Consider the following 19,881-nt stretch of genomic DNA (forward strand, 5'->3'; position numbering starts at 1 on the left):
TCGTCCTGATGAACTGTTTGTTAATATTTGTAAGAATATTTCAGTAGCTAAAAATGTATTCTAATACAGTTCAGCCTTCTCGTTTTGCGACCTCATATATATAATATACATAAATTTACAGTAAAACCATCGACCGTTACAACAAATACAATGCTAGAAAGGCATAGGGTATTCAGTCGTAAGTTAAACGCGTAAGCGAGTAAACAAAGTTTGTGACTCTGGTTTAGTAATCAGTCATCGAGCTCAGAGCAATTATTGTGAGAGATTTTATTTGAATAAAAACGCAACAAATTCATAACAATATTATTCTTACTGCATATTCTCATTCAGGCTTATCTAGAGTATTGAAATCGGGTGCCCTAAGTTGTGTGGGATTTTTACGTACACCTGGTATGGGCATATCACCCTCTAGTTGGGAAGATGCCGAAATGTTATCCACGAACATCTAGGCACATGTAACCAATATGGCAGACTAACCCTCTATGGGTCCATGTAACTTTCAGACTACACTTTGTACCAAATAGTTTTGGTTTTTTTCATAAGATAGTTTGCACGTCTGTAATATATAGTATACTCGTATTACAGGTAACCCTCCTATCGCGCGGTTCGCAAAATGCGGAAAATTTTCTATATCGCGATTTTCAAATTAACGGCAAAGTTACAAAGCAATTTTTTTATTATATCTATACTAATATTATAAAGAGGAAAACTTTGTTTGTTTGTTTGTTTGGTTGTAATGAATAGGCTCAAAAACTACTGGACCGATTTTAAAAATTCTTTGACCATTCGAAAGCTACATCATCCACGAGTAACATGGATTATATTTTATTTTGGAAATAGGGCTCGAGATATAGGTCAAAACGTGGACCCGGGTAACCTTCGGATGTGTATGTACAATATGGGTATCAAATGGAAGCTGTTGGTGAATGCTTTAGTTCAGAGTATTTTTTATGCCGCTCCGTGACTAGGGTCTCGAGATAGAGACCAAAACGTGGACCCTAGAATGTGTTTATACAATATGGATATCAAATTGAAGCTCTTGGTGAATGCTTTAGTACAGAGTATTTTTCATGCCGCTCCGTGACTGGAGTCTCGAGATATAGGTCAAAACGTGGACCCGGGTAACCTTTGGTTGTGTATGTACAATATGGGTATCAAATGAAAGCTGTTGATAAGTGCTTTAATACGGGGTAATTTTCATACCTATTGATGACTAGGGTCTCGAAATATATGCCAAAACGTGGACCCGCCGTGTCTTTGCACCGAATTAAACCAAACTTACACACATTGTTAAGTAAGTATTGAAAATGGGTTTCGTAAAGTTGTGTTGTAATTCGGAGCACTGGCAACGGGTACAGCGTTCTTTTGAACCAGCCATAATGTCGCTTACTTTTTTAACGCTTGGGGCGGAACTGAACTGTCAAATTGACAGTGTGAGTTACAATGTGTCAATATTTCTTTCTGATTTGGATGCCATAAGGAAAAAACGTAAGTGCAACATGTAAAAATTGTTTGTGACTTTTTTTGGAGTGGATTTTGAAACAGTGAATAATTTCTTACGAAATTTGAGAGTTTAATGTGAAATCCGAATGAAATTATGTGTTCGTGGAAAAAAAAATTTTTTTTCGTTTTTTTTTTTTGAAAAATATAAATGCTCTAATGCTTAATAAAACATATAAATTGAAACGAAAAATTCATGGATGATCAGGAAAAAAGACGATTGTTTCTTAGTTATTCATATGCGTTGATTTGAAATTTAAAAACAATCTTCTTTTTTCCTGATTTTCAATTTATATTTTATATTTACTCAAAAACAAATAGAAAAATAAAAAATATTGTTTATGCCAAAGCGCTTGAATAAAGAATAAAGAAATAAATAATATGAAAATCATATATTATATTTTCTGTTCTAAACCATATCTATTCTATTTTAGTGTGCCCAGCGAAGGGGGCCGGGTTTGCTAGTCATTTATACGCGTATTTTTATTTATAAAAAGTGGATCTCCCGAAAATTAAATTTTTAAAGAGTTTTTGTTATGTTTGTCCCGTCATTCACAGTAAAGAAGTCGTGAGAATTACATCCCCAAGTTTTAAAACATTTGTGAAACAATTTTGTTAAAAAGTTTTCATAAAAATATATTTCAAAACTTTTAAAGATAGAGGATTTGTATGCTTGTATTTTTTGTCTTAGAAGTCTATGTGAAAATCAACGTTAATGCATTTTTAATCAGTTTCTTTTAATTTTTGTATAGCTTAAATCAATTAAATTGTAATTTAGGCCCTAAAAATGCCAAAAGGAAAGGAAGGTATGTCGTTAAAACGCATTATTCAATTATAGATTATAGAATATTTGATTCATGGTTAAAACGAAAATTTACAACAATGGACACCAAAATTAAAATTTTGGATAGATTTCAAAATCAAGAAAGGGTAGCTGATATTGCTTGACATTTTTTTTTTTTTTTTTTGTTTTTTTTGAAAATTGGAAAAGTAATGAATTACAATCACAATGAATTAAAAAGCATTAGCGACTAGGCCATCAGCTTTACGTAACATAAGAATTTATATAATAATATTCGTGTATAATTTAGATTTCAAAATACAAATTGTATTGGCATTGTAAATAAAGTGTATAAAACTTTGAATGTTTTCTGCGTTAACTTCGGACAGAAGCTCTTCTATTGTGTGGCTTGATATTGATTGTCTTATTGAATGTAATGCTTCACAATTTGTAACGATGTGTTGGATAGAAAGTGTCTCTTCGTTGCAGAATTGACAAACGTAGTTTTGTGGGTTGTTGTTTTGAAAGAGGTTGCTGTGGGTCAGGCGTGTATGTCCAAGCCGAAAACGGGTATAAATAATCATGTTTCGCCTTGTAGTTGTTGCTGGGAAGATTGGAGGGTTGAAGCTTGGATTAATGCATTTATAATAATGGTTTATGTTTTGCCATCGTTGTAACATTTGTTGTCGATTTGCTTTGTTAGTTGCGTTTTTTAGGTCGACCTTGTTAAAACTGTATATTGTGTGTAACGGCGACTTAGTGGCAAGTTTTGCTGCTGCGTCTGCTAAGGTGTTTCCACGTATTCCAATATGGCTAGGTATCCAAAACAACTTTATTTTTTCAGGGTTTGATATTAGCGTATCTCTGATTTGAGATATCAATATATCGTTGTTGTTTATATTTTTTATTGAAGTCCAATTTGATAGTGAGTCACTGCAGATAAGCCATTTTCCTCCGTTTTTTTCTGCTATTTTACAGGCGTTATAGATGGCAGTTGCTTCGGCTGTGAAAACGGATGCATAACATGGTAATAAGGCGGAAGATAGTGTTGCATTTTCGTTAACAATGCTGAAGGCGAGTACATCTTCATTTTTCGAGCCGTCAGTATATAGTGTGGACCAATTATGGTAATTGTTGCGCATGCGTTGAAAGTTTTGCTGAAATACGGACACCGGAGTTTTTTATTTTTTATATTGTTTTAACTGTAGTAGAATGCTGTTCGTCGGTAGTGTCCATGGAGGATTCTTTATGTTGGAGGTGATATTGTTTTCCAACGGCATGTCAAGGTGTTTCGCTATCTCTATTAGCCTTTCTATTGCTGGTTTTTTACGTGATTTTCGTTTTCGTTGCAGCCTGTTTTTTACTATTGATTTTAAGGCAGTGTCATCATTTTGTGTTAGTTTGATTGCCGTTCGTCCGGATATATAACTGATTCTATCTTTTATTAACGGAAATCCCGCTTCGGCGAGAATGTTGAGGTTGGAAGTGGTGCGAAAAGCGCCTAACGCCAGACGAATCGTTGCTTAAACATTTTATTATATTAAGTCTGTTTTGTAGTGATTTGTGCAAATAGTTTGTGTGATCATTCCAGTTGTATTTGTTGTTAAGAAATATACCTAATATTTTAAGTGATGTAACATTTTTTATGTGTGTATCTTCTGTGTTTACGAAAAAGCTTTTGCAAGTATGTCTGTTGCATATATGTAAATGATTAGATTTGGCTATGGATACGAGGGGTGCCTTTTATATTTCGGGATTTGGCAACCCTGGTGTTGCAATCTGGCAACTGACAACTGTATCGCAAAGTTTAACATTTTTTGGCTTTTACGTACTCAGAACGTTTTGAAATACCAGCGCTATTTGTGTTGTTTACAGTAACTTAAAAGATTCATCTCGGTCCAAAAATGGAATTAAATCGTGAACATTTTCGTGCGATTATTTTTTACAACTTTCGACGTGGATTAACTCAGCAACATTGCATGGATGAACTTAATTCATTTTTTGGCAATGAAGCTCCATAAAGGACCAGTGTTTATCGATGGTATGATGAATTCACTCCAAGACGAATTTCGTGAAGGTCGTCCAAAATCAGTTGTTGTTCCGAAAACCATTGATGCTGTGCGCAAACTGATATTGCAAGATCGTCATGTGACCTATCATGAGATTGAGACAATCTTAGGCATTAGTGGGACCAGCAGACATTCAATATTGCATAAACATTTGACTGTCAAAAAAATTTATTCGCGTTGGATCCCACACAATTTGTCAATCGCCCAAAAAAGGCTCGTGTCGATTGGTCGAAGCAAATGCTCAAAAAATACGATCGCGTGGCTTCGAAACACGTCTATGACATCGTGGCAGGTGATGAATCATGGATTTACGCGTATGAGCCCGAAAGTAAACAGCAGTCGACTGTATGGGTGTTTCAAGATGAGCCAAATCCAACAAAAGTTGTTCGCGCACGAAGCACTTCCAAGCAAATGGTCGCCTGTTTTTTCGGAAAAACTGGACATGTCGCAACCGTACCACCAGAACAACGCAGAACAGTAAATTCTGAGGGGTACACAACCATTTGTTTGCCAGTTGTGTTCCAAAAAATTAGGAAAACCAATCGCCAAAGACGGATCACTCTTCACCAGGACAATGCGAGCTCTCACACATCGGCTCAAGCAACTGCATTTTTGAGCACCCAAAACATCGAATTAATGGGTCATCCGCCGTATAGTTCTGACTTGGCACCGAATGACTTCTTTTTATTCCCGTACGTAAAAAACAAACTGAGAGGTCAACGTTTTTCGACACCTGAAGAAGCGGTTGCGGCATTCAGAATGCATGTTTTGGAGGTACCTCATTCAGAGTGGCAAAAGTGCTTCGACAATTGGTTCAAACGCATGCAAAAGTGTATAGATCTTCATGGAGAATATTTTGAAAAACAATAAAGTGATTTTCGATGATTAAATTTGCTTTTGTTCTCTAATCCCGAAATATAAAAGGCACCCCTCGTATAGTCGGATTCACCTTCATGCTCCTCACTTTCAGCTGCTCCGTCTGCTTCATTTTCATTTTCGCCACCATCGTCTCCAGCACTGAATTAAACGAAACTATTAAATCTGCTATGACGGAAAACAATAAATTAACTGCTGAGTTAATTGATATCGAGAAAAAAAGGTTGCTGCTATTGAATTATTGACAGAAAGTGTGGTTAGTTTCTTGGAGAGAAATTAATTAACTAAAACTTATAAATCCTTTGAAATATTGCTGGTGAAAGTGCTTAAAAATTAATATGTAATATGATATTTAAGTTTTAATGAATTGTGCCTTTTAAAGTTGCACTAAGTGCCTACTACTATCTTTTTTCAAAAATGAATAAAATGTTATTTTATAAAATTATGTTGTTTTTCAGATTCAAACAAATTGGACTCTTTGTGGCTTTTGTAGGTCGAAATATTTAAATAAATATTTGGTTTGAAGATAAAATTGTTTAAACCAAATAACCTTTTTAACCAATAAATTATGGTTAATTTAATAAAACATACGGGAGAATCTAGATGAAAAAGGTATATTACTCACTGAAATATTCCTTTAACGCATTTCTTATCGATTCTCCTTCAGATCGGTCAACTGCATTGGTGCCGTATTGAATATTGCGCCTGGAATCGCGATGCATTTCCAATAGCCAATTTTCCAAAATTAAATCCTTCTCAGCAATCAAAAAATTATGTAAAACACATGCACATGAAATAACTGTGTTTTTTTTTCATTTTTGATGTGGTTATCCACGCCTTTTCCAATTCTCCTAAATCTAAAATAGAACCTGTATTAACAATTTTTAAAAATATTAGAATCTCTAAGTTGTATTTACCGGGCTTTTAAATGGCCAAAAGCATTTTCCACAACACGCCGGCACTTAAACAATCTATAGTTGAATTTATAGCGGATTTGGCTTCATTAAATGCTGTGAGAGACGAAAAGCAGAGTCCCCTATAATATGGACTGGTATTTTTGTGGATCCATACTGCAAGCTCAATTCATCAAGAAGTGCACAATTTTGCAACTCGCGCTTTGCGATGATTTTTCAAAAATTGCGGAGTCGTTGCATTTTCCAGGACTGCCGCAATGTATATAAACAAATCTATATTTTGCGTCTACCAAAGCCAATAGTACTACGGAATACCACCCTTTGTAGTTGTAGTAATCAATGGCTTCTTCCTTTCTTGGATGAATTTCAATATGACATCCATCTGTATAATAAAGATGCTTTTGATTAAACGTTATTTTTATCGCATTACTTATAAACCGACCTATTGCTCCAATACATTGTGCATAGCCCATTGCATTAAAATCTGCGACTCCATTCTCAATTTGCGCCCTTGTCAGTGGAAAATTTTTCAAATATATTGGAGCCAAAGATGTCCCAACTTCATTGCAAAACTCGATGAGTACTTTGCAAACAGTTGCTTTGCCTACTCCAAACAAATGTCCAATTGATCTGTATTCACTAGAAGATCCTAGTGCATACAGAGCAATTGCCACGCGCTTTTTTAGTGAAATCGGGTTTCGATAGTTCGTTTTTCTTTTGGTTATTTTTTCAAGTTTGCTGCACAATTTTTCAAAGCAGGATCTTTCCATTCGGAAATTATCTTTGAAAAACTTGTCCCCATTACTCTGGCAGTCTACTTCCCAAAAGGTACTGGAATGTTCCTAAAATATAAATGTACATTATACACAAATAATTTATCATAAATCTGTTTACCATACCAAAGACCATACACTTTGCGAACGCATTAAATTGGCAGCAACGCTTAAAATTATTTTATTTTCCCTTAACCTTTTTTTTAAATAATATGTGACCAACTCACTATCAATTATTTTAAAATAAAATGATAAAATCAACATAACAAATTGAATTTTATGCACCATTTTATAATTCTATCAATGTTTATAATTTTTATTTCACAATGTCAACAAAAGACAGTTCAAACACAATTTCTTCCAAACTTCCGGTGGAAACAGTTGACAGTTCTCCCAAACACAACTCCTGCAAACACGGTATTCGCTTTTGGTGGAAACCTAATATAAGACATGATTGAAATATTTGTTCTCATTGATTGCTCGACTGAGTTTGTCAAAGGCAACTAAAAAGAGAGTGACAGAGAGGGGGGAACCTTGCGGTAAACCATTTTCCAGAGACCAACAATCTGTTATAATTTGGTTTGCTTTAACCCGGAATTTTCGATTTAGCATAAAGTTTTTAATGTAATTTATTATTTTTGGGCCTAACTTCCAAGCTAAAAGTTGATCCATTATGGAGTGTAAACCAACTCTATCGAATGCCTTTTCCATGCCTATGGATATGAGAGACGTGTGGTTTCTGCTGGAAATACTATTGGTTATGTATTCGTCTAAGCGAAGTAATGCGTTTAATGTGTTGGTTCCGGACTTAAAAGCGGTTTGATTACTTGACAGCAACTTATTTGTGTGAAGATACCACATAAGTCTCCGAGACACCATTTTTTCTATGGTTTTTGGTAGGCAAGATAGAAGGGAAATAGGCCTATACCCTTCTGTCAGGTTTTTTGGCTTGTTTGGTTTCGGTACGGGTAAGGGCAATTTTTGCATTGTTGTGGTATAGTGTGTGTATTGTAAATGAGGTTGTAAAGTTCACATAACTTGAGCTTGCCAACTAAAGGAAGTTGTTTTATAAACTCATAGGGGATATTATCTTGGCCATGTGTTTTTCCTTTTTGTGAAGCAAGGCATCCATCGAGTTCTTGCAATGTGAAGGGCTCTTCTAAAGCTTTCGCCTTTTTACTTAGTTGATAGACCATGCTTATTGGGTTTTTATAACGATTTTTTTGTCCTGTGAACTGAGCTGAACAATTAGTGTCTTTTGAGTAGTTTGACCATACTTTTGCCAGCGAATCACCTATTTCGAGGGAGATAGATGTAGATAATTTGTCATCTTTTTCAATAGAGTGAATTAGGTAAGTTAGATGGGCGGTGCCCGTAGAGTAAGTTCACTTTGTTCCAAAGGACTTTTGATGGAGTATTGCAGTTTATATCCTTAGTGAAATTTGTGAAAGCCACACGTTTAGAAATTTTCGTTTCCCGTTTGAATTTAGCATTCGCCTTTTTATAATTTATTTGTGGTGGGGTGATGTTTGACTAGTTTCCAGAGATCTTGCTTTTGTTTTCTAAGATCATGCAAGGTGTCATTCCACCAATATGTTGAATATTTTCTTTTCTTAAGGGTAGACATAGGAATTGTATTGTAGGTATGCGCTTTGTTTAATTTTTTTGGTAAGGATCGCAGCGGCTTTGTTTGGATTCATTGAATCGATTCTCAAGTTTTCCAGGTCGTTTGTCAAGCGCATTTGGTATTGGGCCCAGTTTGCATTTTTTAAGGGGGTCTTCTGGTCTCCAGCGAAAAAATATATATGCATAATTTTGTTGTATGTGTATGCGAGAATACGCCACAGAAAGGATTTTTTGAAAATCGCATTTTTTCACATTTTTCTGGGCACCGAAGTGTACCCTCCTCCGGCCGTTTTATCATAAACTTTATCTTTAAACGCGTTTCCCCGAAAATCGTGTTTTTTAAGCATATTGGTCACACTTTTCATAGTAGTTATACTCCGATTTCAATGGTTTTGGTCTTAAAAGGTTCGGAAAACTTACCGCTAAGTTTCCCCGTGTACGATTTTTGAAATTTTTTTTCATTCCATTTTTATAACCTTTTAAAGTTCAAAAAATGAGAAAAAAATTTTTTTATAACTTTTGAAAAAAATTAAAAAAAAAAAAATCTGTCACGGGAAAACTTAACCAGGGCAACTCTGAAGACAACGCATATCTAATTTTTGCTTTCTGATTACCCAGGTGGAAAAACCGTGACCAAAATGGAGACCTGTTTCGTTTGGAGGTGGACGTCTTCAGCGCCATTTCAAGGTCGCGGGTGTTAATTTTTTTCAAAGTCAAAACCATTTTTTAAAAGCCAAGACATGTACCTTTAAAATAAAAAAAAATTTTTTTTTAAATATTCACAGGATTTGTCACAATAAATCCCCAAAAAAACCCTTCATTTCAGGGCCTCGAGACCAGAAGACCCCCTTAATATAAATTTTTTGGGAGTGTGGTATGTCGTGTTTGAGGTCATGTTGAATAGTGTTATGCGGATAGGAAAATGGTCACTCCCACAAAGTTCCTCGTTTACTTTCCAGCTGGATGCAATGTTTAGTGGTGGAGTGCACATGGAAATATCAATGTGTGTTAGTGTAAGGTGAGTGGACCAATGGGTAGGACTTGTGTCGTTTAAGATGATGAGGTTAGTATTTTCAATAAATTTGGTGACATTTTTGCCCTTATTGTTAAACCTTGCAGATCCCCATAACGGGCTCCAAGCATTTAAATTAAATGAATCAACAAAAAGAACAACAAAACAAAACGAAGAGAAAATAATTTGTTCGATATCATCTGGATCATCTCTACTCGCAAAAATCGTCCACGAGCAAAGATAATGGAACAAGCGCTAACGGTGTGGATAGAAGATATTTCGGAAAAGCGAGTGCTCTTAGATGCGAATGTAATTAAGAAGAAAGCATTAAAAGTATTCAATTATTTACAGGAAACAGGTCAACCGATGAAGACAGCCATCAATTCGTGGCTAGCAAAGGATGGTTTGACAAGTTTAAAAACCGACGTGCATTACACAATTTGAAAATACAGGGTGAAAGAGCATCCGGAGAACATCCAGAAGAGCTCGTAAAAATTGTTAACGAACTTGATTATATACCAGATCATATATTTAATGCTGATGAGACGGGTTTATGGTGGAAAAAAATGCTGTCAAGAACTTTTATTTCGAAAAACGAAAAAAACAGCACCTGGTTTTAAGGTTTCTAAGGCCCGAATAACATTGTTACTTTGCAGTAATGCATCTGGTGATTTCATGACCACGCCAATGTCTCTTAACCGCTCATTAAATCCACGATCTATGAAAGGATGCAGCAAAAACAATCTTCCAGTGTATTGGGGAGCGAATAAAAAAGCATGGATAACTGCCAGTTTATTTAATGAATGATTTGATCATTGCTTTGTTCCTGACGTAGAAAATTATTAAAAAAAAGAACATATCATTTACTACTTTTAGACAATGCTTCGTCTCATACATCTGATTTATGCCATCTTAATATTCAAGTTGAATTTTTACCGCCCAATACTACACCGTCCATCACCATCAGAAGATGGAATCATCAAATAACGGTAAAGGAAATCTGTTCTCAATTTTAAATTGTATTGAAATCGTTGGTATGTCACTTAAAGAAGTTTTACAATTAACACTAAGAGCTTGCTGGAAGCACCATTCCGGAGGTAGCAGTTCAGGAAACTATATTCTACGAATATAGAAACGTAGCAAGACTGGCGAACGTAATTCGAGCCGATGAATTTGACGAAATTAGTATGAATGATATTCGAGAATTAGTTACGGATGACGAAATAAATCAAGCAGTTTTAGTGACAATGACAAATAAAGCATTATCGATTGAAGATAGCTCTGACGATATTCCCGATGTAGAAAATAAAAACTTTTTACTAAAAAGTGTGGAGAAAATGTTAAATCTGGGCAAGGCGTTGAAACAGTATGTTTTAGAAAACGAGGGATAGAGCAGACATTTTTTGCACTCTTCTATTATTACCTCTGGGCAGAATTTCAGGTAGATGATCCTTTGATACTGGTGTGGTTAATGGATACTCTCGGGAATTAATTGGAATAAATCTACAAAATTAATTTACCCGTTCACAAATCACATATTACCTGCAAAATTGACAATCAGCTGTCAATACTGTTGTGAAATTATTTTCTTCATAGAAATTATTTTGGTGGAATATTCCGGTGTTTTTGGTCTGTGTAATTATTACTAGCGATATGAAGAAAATACAAGGAGAAGGATTAGCTAATTTAACTGCGCAATTAATTGGCTGCTAATAATAAACAGTTGGAGGAAATCCGTAAATGACGTTTACTGGGGTTTCAAAAAATTATGTCAGCAGTACGCATTCGTAATACGATATGGGCACACGCTTTTTTCTGTTATATGATGGCATAGTCAATAATACCTAACAAACATTTTATTAGAACAAAACCTGTTATCTGTACCGGCATCCATTTTAGTTTTACTTCGACGTTTAGTTTAGTTTTTACTTCGACGTTTTCCTTTACACTCGTAAAAATAATGATTACAATGATAATGATAATGATACACAGAAAACAAAGGGTTGTATGTCAAAAAGTATGGTTATAATCTAGGATTATTTTATAATCTCAGATTTTGGGAGAGAAATTTTGCATGGGAAATCTCGCCATTTAATTACGAATTGGGAGTCAAGCACGAAAAAGTAGATCATCTATTTATAAGGGAACGTAATATAAAGCAAGTTGTGTTGCCATTAGTTGTGACTTTTTTAGCAATCCAGCGATCTGAACTCTTAGGACAATTTGAAAGAAGTTTTACTTGGATAAAAACATGACAATTTCATACCAATCTATACTAATATTATAAAGAGGAAAACTTTGTTTGTTTGTAATGAATTGTTTGTAAGAATTCTTTCACCATTCGAATGCTACATCATCCACGAGTAACATGGATTATATTTTATTTTGGAAATAGGGCTCGAGATATAGGTCAAAACGTGGACCCGGGTAACCTTCGGATGTGTATGTACAATATGAGTATCAAATGGAAGCTGTTGGTGAATGCTTTAGTCCAGAGTATTTTTCATGCCGCTCCGTGACTAGGGTCTCGAGATAGAGACCAAAACGTGGACCCTAGAATGTGTTTGTACAATATGGATATCAAATTGAAGCTGTTGGTGAATGCTTTAGTACAGAGTATTTTTCATGCCGCTCCGTGACTGGGGTCTCGAGATATAGGTCAAAACGTGGACCCGGGTAACCTTTGGTTGTGTATGTACAATATGGGTATCAAATGAAAGCTGTTGATAAGTGCTTTAATACGGAGTAATTTTCATACCTATTGATGACTAGGGTCTCGAAATATATGCCAAAACGTGGACCCACCGTGTCTTTGCACCGAATTAAACCAAACTTACGCACATTGTTAAATAAGTATTAAAAATGGGTTTCGTAAAGTTTGGTTGTAATTCGGAGCACTGGCAACGGGTACAGCGTTCTTTTGAACCAGCCATAATGTCGCTTACTTTTTTAACGCTTGGGGCGGAACTGATCTGCCAAATTGACAGTGTGAGTTACAATGTGTCAATATTTCTGATTTGGATGCCATAAGGAAAAAACGTAAGTGCAACATGTAAAAATTGTTTGTGAATTTTTTTGGAGTGGATTTTGGAACAGTGAATAATTTCTTACGAAATTTGAGAATTTAATGTGAAATCCGAATGAAATTATGTGTTCGTGGAAAAAAAATTTTTTTCGTTTTTTTTTTTTTTGAAAAATATAAATGGATAATGGTTAAAAAAGCTCCAATGCTTAATAAAACATATAAATTGAAACGAAAAATTCATGGATGATCAGGAAAAAAGACGATTGTTTCTTAGTTATTCATATGCGTTGATTTGAAATTTAAAAACAATCTTCTTTTTTCCTCATTTTCAATTTATATTTTATATTTACTCAAAAACAAATAGAAAAACAAAAAATATTGTTTATGCCAAAGCGCTTGAATAAAGAATAAAGAAATAAATAATATGAAAACCATATATTTTCTGTTCTAAACCATATCTATTCTATTTTAGTGTGCCCAGCGAAGGGGGCCGGGTTTGCTAGTATAAAATAAAGTCTAAAAAAAATACATTTTGGGCTTACTTTGATAATCTGCAAAATATGCTTTGACGCTTTGTGGCAACACTGCAATCAATCTGTGGCCTTTTTATCGACAGAGTTGAACCGTCCAATTGACAAGTAGAAAGTAAATTTTACAATTGGATTCTTTGTGTTTTTGACTAGCAGAATAAAACTAGAGAGTTACAAACTTTCACCCACCAAAACACTAATTGAAGTAGTTAATTTATAAATTTAATAGTTTGTAGCAAACAGAATTCAATTAAAAGGGTAAATATGGCCGATGAGCAGAGCATGGTGGATGCACAGAAGCAATTCGCTGATGTGGACATAAATAACGGCAGTGTCTCCGGAGCAGAAGACGACGAGGAAGAGGAAGTGCCAGCGCCTGATACTGTGAACAATGATTTATTTGTCGTAACACCGAGTAGTGAAATACATGTAAGTGAATCATTAAATTTAACTTGTTAAAAAATCGACACTTGCCGCTTACCAAAAATATGACTCAAATCGCCTGAAGATTTATGCCGTAGCAGCGTTGGTCTAACACCACCAGATCTGAATCAATAATAATAATAATGGGCGGTGTCTCAAATTTGTAGTATTTAGTTTTCACACATATTTAATTGTTTTTCGCGTCAGCAGCAAAGAAGGGGGAAGAGCTAAACGCTTATGCAGCGGTACGCTATATGTACATGGCGGCCGGCATTGAGCTCTGCTATGTACTACTTGGCAATTGCTATTGTTTGCTTTGTAAAAGGCATTAAATAAATCATCTTATCAACAAATACGTATACCATATGTATGTATTTATGAATTTTTGCTGAGGGCAATGAATTCGTTGTGCACAACACAATTACTCATTACCGCTTTCAAATCAACTCATTGCATATCACAGAAATTTTACACAATGCTGGTAAATATGTTTGTAAGAGTATATAAATGATAAAATGCATATTTAAAAAAAAAAAATATTGCCTGCCTCTGAATAGGAACACTAAATTTATTATGTTTTATAATTTCTTAGCGCCGGATTTCTTCAAGCAATCTCGAAGATGTGCTGACAGACAATGGCGACTATTTCATTGAAGTCTTAGTGGCTGAGCCACAAAAAGTAGGTGATGGAATCGGTTCATACCTTACATATAAGTAAGTATCTAACATACTAACAATAACAAAAGTATGGCACTGTACGATATGTCTTTCGCAGGGTGACAACGAAAACAAACATTCCGAAATTCAAATGCACAGAGTTTAGTACAATGAGACGATTTAGTGACTTTTTAGGAATACATGATGTTTTATCAGGAAAATATACAAGACTTGGTAGAATCGTCCCACCAGCACCGTCAAAAAATATAATAGGTAAGTAAAGTAAGCAAGTCAAAAAAAAAAAAAAAATACAGTTGCAAAGAATTGCTCCTAATAACCCCAAACAAATAAGCCTACAAGTAATTCAGACACATAATATTTTTTGTTTAGGCAGCACCAAAGTGAAAATGAGTCCACAACAAACTGAACCTGGTGCACCGCGGAATGCTGAGTGGGTCGAAACGCGTCGAGCTGCTTTGCAACGTTATGTGAATCGCACTGCTCAACATCCAGTGCTTCGGGTTGATCTAGATTTCATCAACTTCTTGGAAAGCGATCAAGTAATTTTACTTTATTTTCACAATCAATTTTTAGTGCTAATTATTCATCTATTCGAAGGAGCTGCCACGCGCGGTTAATACAGCCACGCTGAGTGGCGCTGGTGTGATGCGTCTTTTCAACAAAGTTGGCGAAACAGTAAATAAAATTACCTATAAAATGGATGAGAGCGACCCTGTGAGCTGAAAACTATTCACCACATTCAAAATCAATAAATCTAACTATTAAACACTTTCTTGTTTCAGTGGTTCGATGAGAAAATTACTGAGGTGGAAAATTTGGATGCAAATTTACAAAAATTACATTCAGCGCTCAAATCGCTTGTTACCACAAGAAAGGAGTTATCCGCTCTTACTGGTTTGGTCGCCAAATCTGCGGCCATGTTGAGTACGTGTGAGGAACATACTAGCCTTTCTCGTGCGCTTTCTAATTTAGCTGATGTGGAAGAAAAAATTGAATTACTACGCTCCGAGCAGGCCAATTCAGATTTTTTCATTATGGCCGAATTTGTAAAAGACTATATCGATCTATTTGGCGCTGTTAAATCTGTATTTCATGAACGAGTGAAGGTATTCCAAAACTGGCAACACGCACAATTACAATTGTCAAAGCGACGAGAGAATCGGGGGCGTTACGAACTAGCCAACCGCACTGATAAGCTGGAGCAGGCCCAACAGGAAGTCGAAGAGGTTTTGAACAAAATGATTTGGGCAACTTGATTTTTTATGTATTTATTTAATTATAGTGGCAAACCAAGGTTCAACGTTGCCAACAGCAATTCGACGATATATCGGCGGAAATTAAAAAAGAAATGGAACGATTCGAGGCGAAAAGAATACGGGAATTTAAAGTCGACACCATGAAATACATTGAAGATCAAATGGCTCATCAACAACAGGTTACAGGTCAATTAAGATTAATTTAATCCAATTAATTTTTTTTTTCTTAAAACAGATTGTATCATACTGGGAAACTTTTATACCCACTGCACGAGAAATTGTTTAAATAAAACTATTTACATACTGTACGAAACAACCGCTTAAGTGCTAAGATGCAGAAAATCCTTTTTATTAAATGTCTTTGGATGAACAAACAGCATGTACCACGGCGCATCTAAGAAACACACTTTTGCTTATTCGTCTGCCGATACGAATGCTTTAAAACAAAGGCAAATGTAGAAGGGCAACGGAAATTCTGCGTATCCACGTTCCACAATGTATTTTCCATTAAAAGTTTAACATTTATTATTATTATTTTTTTGTAAAGTATTCAAAGTTTTCTAATTGTTAACTACAACATAGACTTCAACGTAATTATTAACGTTTTTATAGGATTATTATTGATTGAAGTGTATGATTAATCTATTTTTTTGGGGAGGACCAAATAAAATTCAGAATATATAAAATATTGCAATACCCTGATGTGGGCATAAATATGTTAATTTATGTTTCTATTATAAATACATATATATATATATCTCAAAAAATTTTTGAAAAGTGGAAACTGAATACAAATAAATCACGGAAATTGAATGAATAAAATTGTAAATAAGAATGCAGTTAAAATAAAAACCTTTCATTATAATTGTTAATGAACTAAGCATTAAATACAATAATATGATTTTTATACAGCTATAAACAGAGAAATAGCGCACTTATGGTATTCTCTCTGAATCACTTCTTAATGCCACCATTAAGAAACGTAAGCGTTGCTCGTTTAAGTCCTCTCAAGCAATTACGCTGGAAATTAATGAGGAATATAACGTGAATATCTATGCAGACTTGTGCGAAGACGTCTTAATAAAAATAAATTGTATGGGCATGTCAGCACCAAAAACCGTTACACGTTTGTATTTCGCAAATGCCCATAGCAACAAAAGACGAAACTAAAACTAATATGATTCGTTCTGATGGGAAGACTTTTGTTCATCGTGAAAAAAACCAACGGTATACAGCACAGACCGTAAAGCGTGGTGAGCGTAACTTGAAAGCTTGGAGAACATTTTTTTGGAATGGAGTTAGACCAGTAGTGAAATTGATAGCTTTATGGATAAGTTTGTTTAGCTTGATATTCTCCAAAATACGATGGAACCATATTCCTTCGAGTTCATGCCACTAAACTGGTTATTCAGGTATTATAACGACCCCAAGCATACAGCAAAAGTAGTGAAAAATTGGCCTCCCAAAGTAAAAAATATGCAGTTCCGGATTGGCCAGCACAACACCCGACCATAACACCACTGAAAATCTGCGAAACGATATTAACATTAACGTTGGGCAAAAAAAATGAAAAATGCCAGTGAACTATGGCGAGAAATACAAGAAGCGCGGAGCTCTACTCCTTTGGATAGATGCCAAAAGTTAATGAAAAGTTTACTTCGCAGATATGAGGCAGTTTCAAAAAAAATATGGATACTTAACTAAATAATAATCAGGCAAGAAGTTAAAAAAAAACCAATTTGAAATAACTAATTTCTGTTTTTCTTGCAGATCGATAAAAGTGTGCTATGTCAGCACCCAATTCAAAATATGATAAACTTCGATTTTTCGTGCTTTATTAAGCGTTTTTTTCTTTGTTAGGTAAAAATAATCACCATTACATGTTATTGCGAAAAAGTGCGCTAATTCTCTTATGATGCTTATGATGCTTTCCATTTCAAATCAAAAGGGCTGTTCGAGACATGTTCTTCGATTTCGATGTAACTCAAATATGTTGCTCTCTGGTCAAAATAATGAGACACGTATTTTTTTCTTCGCCCGAAAAATTTTTTTTTCAAGAGTTATCGGCAATTTTGTTTTTCGGCTTAAAATCGATTTTTTTTTAATTATATAAGAAAATTTTTTTTTTAAATGCTCATAACTTAGTCAAAAATGAACCGATTTTAATAATTTTGGGTTCAAAATGATCGTCATTACTTACACGAGCGATTTCATGTAGAAACAGTTGCAAAAAAGTAGTTGAAATTTTTTTATTTTGCAAAAAAACAAAAAGTGCGAAACAGGTTTTTTACTCAAAAATGTATTATTATTTTATTAAAAAATATTTATCAAAAAATATTTATTTACTTAAAAACAACTCATTTTAGCTACTGGGCATTCAGCTTAATTGAAGTTTGAGGTGTCCTCTTGATTTGGAAAAAGTTATAAAAAAAAATACACTTTTTGAAATATTGAATTTCGAAAAAATCTCAGTTTTTTTTTTTTTTTGCTAAATAAAAAATTTTCAACTACTTTTTTGCAATTGCTTCTACATTAAGTCGCTCCTGTAAGTAAGGACGATCGTTTTGAACCCAGAATTATTAAAATCGGTTCATTTTTGACTAAGTTATGGGCATTTAAAAAAAAATTTTCTTATGTAATTAAAAAAAATCGAGTTTGAGCCGAAAAACAAAATTGCCGATAACTCTTGAAAAAAATTTTTTTCGGGCGAACAAAAAAATACGTGTCTCATTATTTTGACCAGAGAGCAACATATTTCAGTTACATCGAAATCGAAGAACATTACCCGAATAGCCCGGTTGAATTGAAATGGAAAGCATCTTATACAACTTATTATATTTTAGTAGGCATCTTTGATGTTGTTGTTGTTGCAGCAGTAATACGTCTTGATGTCCACTTCTCTGCTTATTATATTTGCGGTCTACATACATGACGACCATTTGCCATTTGGAATCGGCTTAAAACTCTATTTGTGAAACAAACAATTAATTTCCCTTCCTTCCGTTTGTATATTCTCGGAACATGACGTAGTGGTATTTCATTCGCTGGGCACACATTGTTTTATGAAGAAGTTTATTCATGGCAGAAATACTCTCGGAGGATGGCCATTGCCTGCCGAACGGCGACCGCTATTAAAAAAACAACTTTTTCTATCATTTTGACTTTGCATGCCTGGAAATTCGAACTTGGTTATATTTTCTCCGCTACAGTAACCATAAACCATTGTTTGCCATTCTTGGTTACTATTTGCTAGCTCATCTGGCATCACTTTGATCACCTGCATGCAAACATATGTTTTTGACAATTCGTTAATCATTAATTTTTTTTCGTTTTCTAAGATATTCGATTATCAGGCTAAAATATAGAAATCAATGGCGTGCACAAAACTATCCTCTGGACTGCAACTTCTGAATCGTAATTGTGGCCATCGTGTTTTGGCACAGTCTGTCGCCATTGCTTGTCGGAACTACAGCAACACTCGTAGTGATGTAGAAGAAACCACCCACACTGGACAAGTGAGTGATGTTAGGGCCTTAGCATATTACGCAAACGTTATATAGTATATTTTTCTGTTTTCTTTTTGAATCTACAATGGCATTAAATTTATGTTCTAATAAGGTTTTCGACAAGAATGACTACCGTAATGTCCGCTTTGTCAACGCAAAGCGATATGTAAATGAAAATTGGGGCATCAAATTGATCGATGAAGTGCCACCAATCGAGGTTACCGAACGGGTTGTTTATTGCGATGGCGGTGATGCTAACTTGGGTCATCCGAAAATATACATTAATCTGGTAAGTTGATGAAAGTGTATAATTTTTGGATCATATTTTAAATTAAAGCCTTATCATGGTATTATTATTTACTTTAGGATAAACCTGGACCTCAAATCTGCGGATACTGTGGTCTGCGGTTCGTTAAGAAAGATGGACACCACCACTAAATATTTGCGGAGACAATGAAACGGAATACATTTTTTAAGATAAAGAGCTAATTGAATTATTTATGGTAATAAATAGTTTCAGTAACAACAACAACAATGCGAGTGTCACATAAAGATATAATTATGTTTTGGAATTGAGCTAGGGGAATTTGAGGTTGATCTTGTTGTTGAAGCGGCCGCCCCAGCCGCTAGGAGTGTCCGCAGTTCCTCACTGTGCTCATTACATATCAATTGATACGATTTTTCCAATATCAATCGTCCTTCTTCAAGGAAAAGCAAAACTCCGAATGTATAAGTGTTCAAGTGAAAAAGCTTCTCAGAAATCATCGAACGTTCGGGGACAGTATGAAACTGTAGGTCTTTCCATTTGAGGAGGGGGAGCTCGGACTAACACCAAGCAACAACTTTTCGAATTAACAGCAGTGGCAATAGAGTCGAAAAAAATATCTCGGAACGGAATATCATTTATGAATT

At 34.9% G+C, this 19,881-nt stretch overlaps 2 protein-coding genes across 2 annotated transcripts; both read left to right on the plus strand.

Annotated features, from left to right (window-relative positions):
• The first annotated feature begins 13,186 nt into the window (after window positions 1–13,186).
• Window positions 13,187–16,185, plus strand: LOC129248488 (sorting nexin-2). Its single transcript, XM_054888048.1, has 8 exons — window positions 13,187–13,535; window positions 14,122–14,243; window positions 14,305–14,459; window positions 14,577–14,746; window positions 14,805–14,921; window positions 14,990–15,433; window positions 15,490–15,642; window positions 15,699–16,185. Exons 1-8 carry the CDS (start codon window positions 13,371–13,373, stop codon window positions 15,747–15,749), a joined length of 1,377 nt encoding a protein of 458 aa, XP_054744023.1. The 5' UTR covers window positions 13,187–13,370; the 3' UTR covers window positions 15,750–16,185.
• A 2,591-nt stretch (window positions 16,186–18,776) lies between these two features.
• Window positions 18,777–19,504, plus strand: LOC129247784 (NADH dehydrogenase [ubiquinone] iron-sulfur protein 6, mitochondrial). Its single transcript, XM_054887091.1, has 3 exons — window positions 18,777–18,978; window positions 19,082–19,258; window positions 19,336–19,504. The coding sequence occupies exons 1-3, from the start codon at window positions 18,835–18,837 to the stop codon at window positions 19,405–19,407; spliced, it is 393 nt and encodes a 130-aa protein (XP_054743066.1). The 5' UTR covers window positions 18,777–18,834; the 3' UTR covers window positions 19,408–19,504.
• The last annotated feature ends 377 nt before the right edge of the window (window positions 19,505–19,881 follow it).

The sequence above is a fragment of the Anastrepha obliqua genome, chromosome 5 (assembly GCF_027943255.1).
Source record: "Anastrepha obliqua isolate idAnaObli1 chromosome 5, idAnaObli1_1.0, whole genome shotgun sequence".
In the NCBI taxonomy this organism is placed as follows: Eukaryota; Metazoa; Arthropoda; class Insecta; order Diptera; family Tephritidae; genus Anastrepha; species Anastrepha obliqua.

What these genes read in the sequence shown, in the direction of transcription:
- LOC129247784 (XM_054887091.1), top strand. Translation starts at nt 18,835, where the DNA reads ATGGCGTGCACAAAACTATCCTCTGGACTGCAACTTCTGAATCGTAAT. An exon ending in AAACCACCCACACTGGACAA is followed by an intron (nt 18,979 to 19,081) that starts GTGAGTGATGTT and finishes TGTTCTAATAAG; the next exon opens with GTTTTCGACAAGAATGACTA. An exon ending in CGAAAATATACATTAATCTG is followed by an intron (nt 19,259 to 19,335) that starts GTAAGTTGATGA and finishes TATTTACTTTAG; the next exon opens with GATAAACCTGGACCTCAAAT.
- LOC129248488 (XM_054888048.1), top strand. Translation starts at nt 13,371, where the DNA reads ATGGCCGATGAGCAGAGCATGGTGGATGCACAGAAGCAATTCGCTGAT. An exon ending in GGTTCATACCTTACATATAA is followed by an intron (nt 14,244 to 14,304) that starts GTAAGTATCTAA and finishes TGTCTTTCGCAG; the next exon opens with GGTGACAACGAAAACAAACA. An exon ending in AAATGGATGAGAGCGACCCT is followed by an intron (nt 14,922 to 14,989) that starts GTGAGCTGAAAA and finishes TTCTTGTTTCAG; the next exon opens with TGGTTCGATGAGAAAATTAC.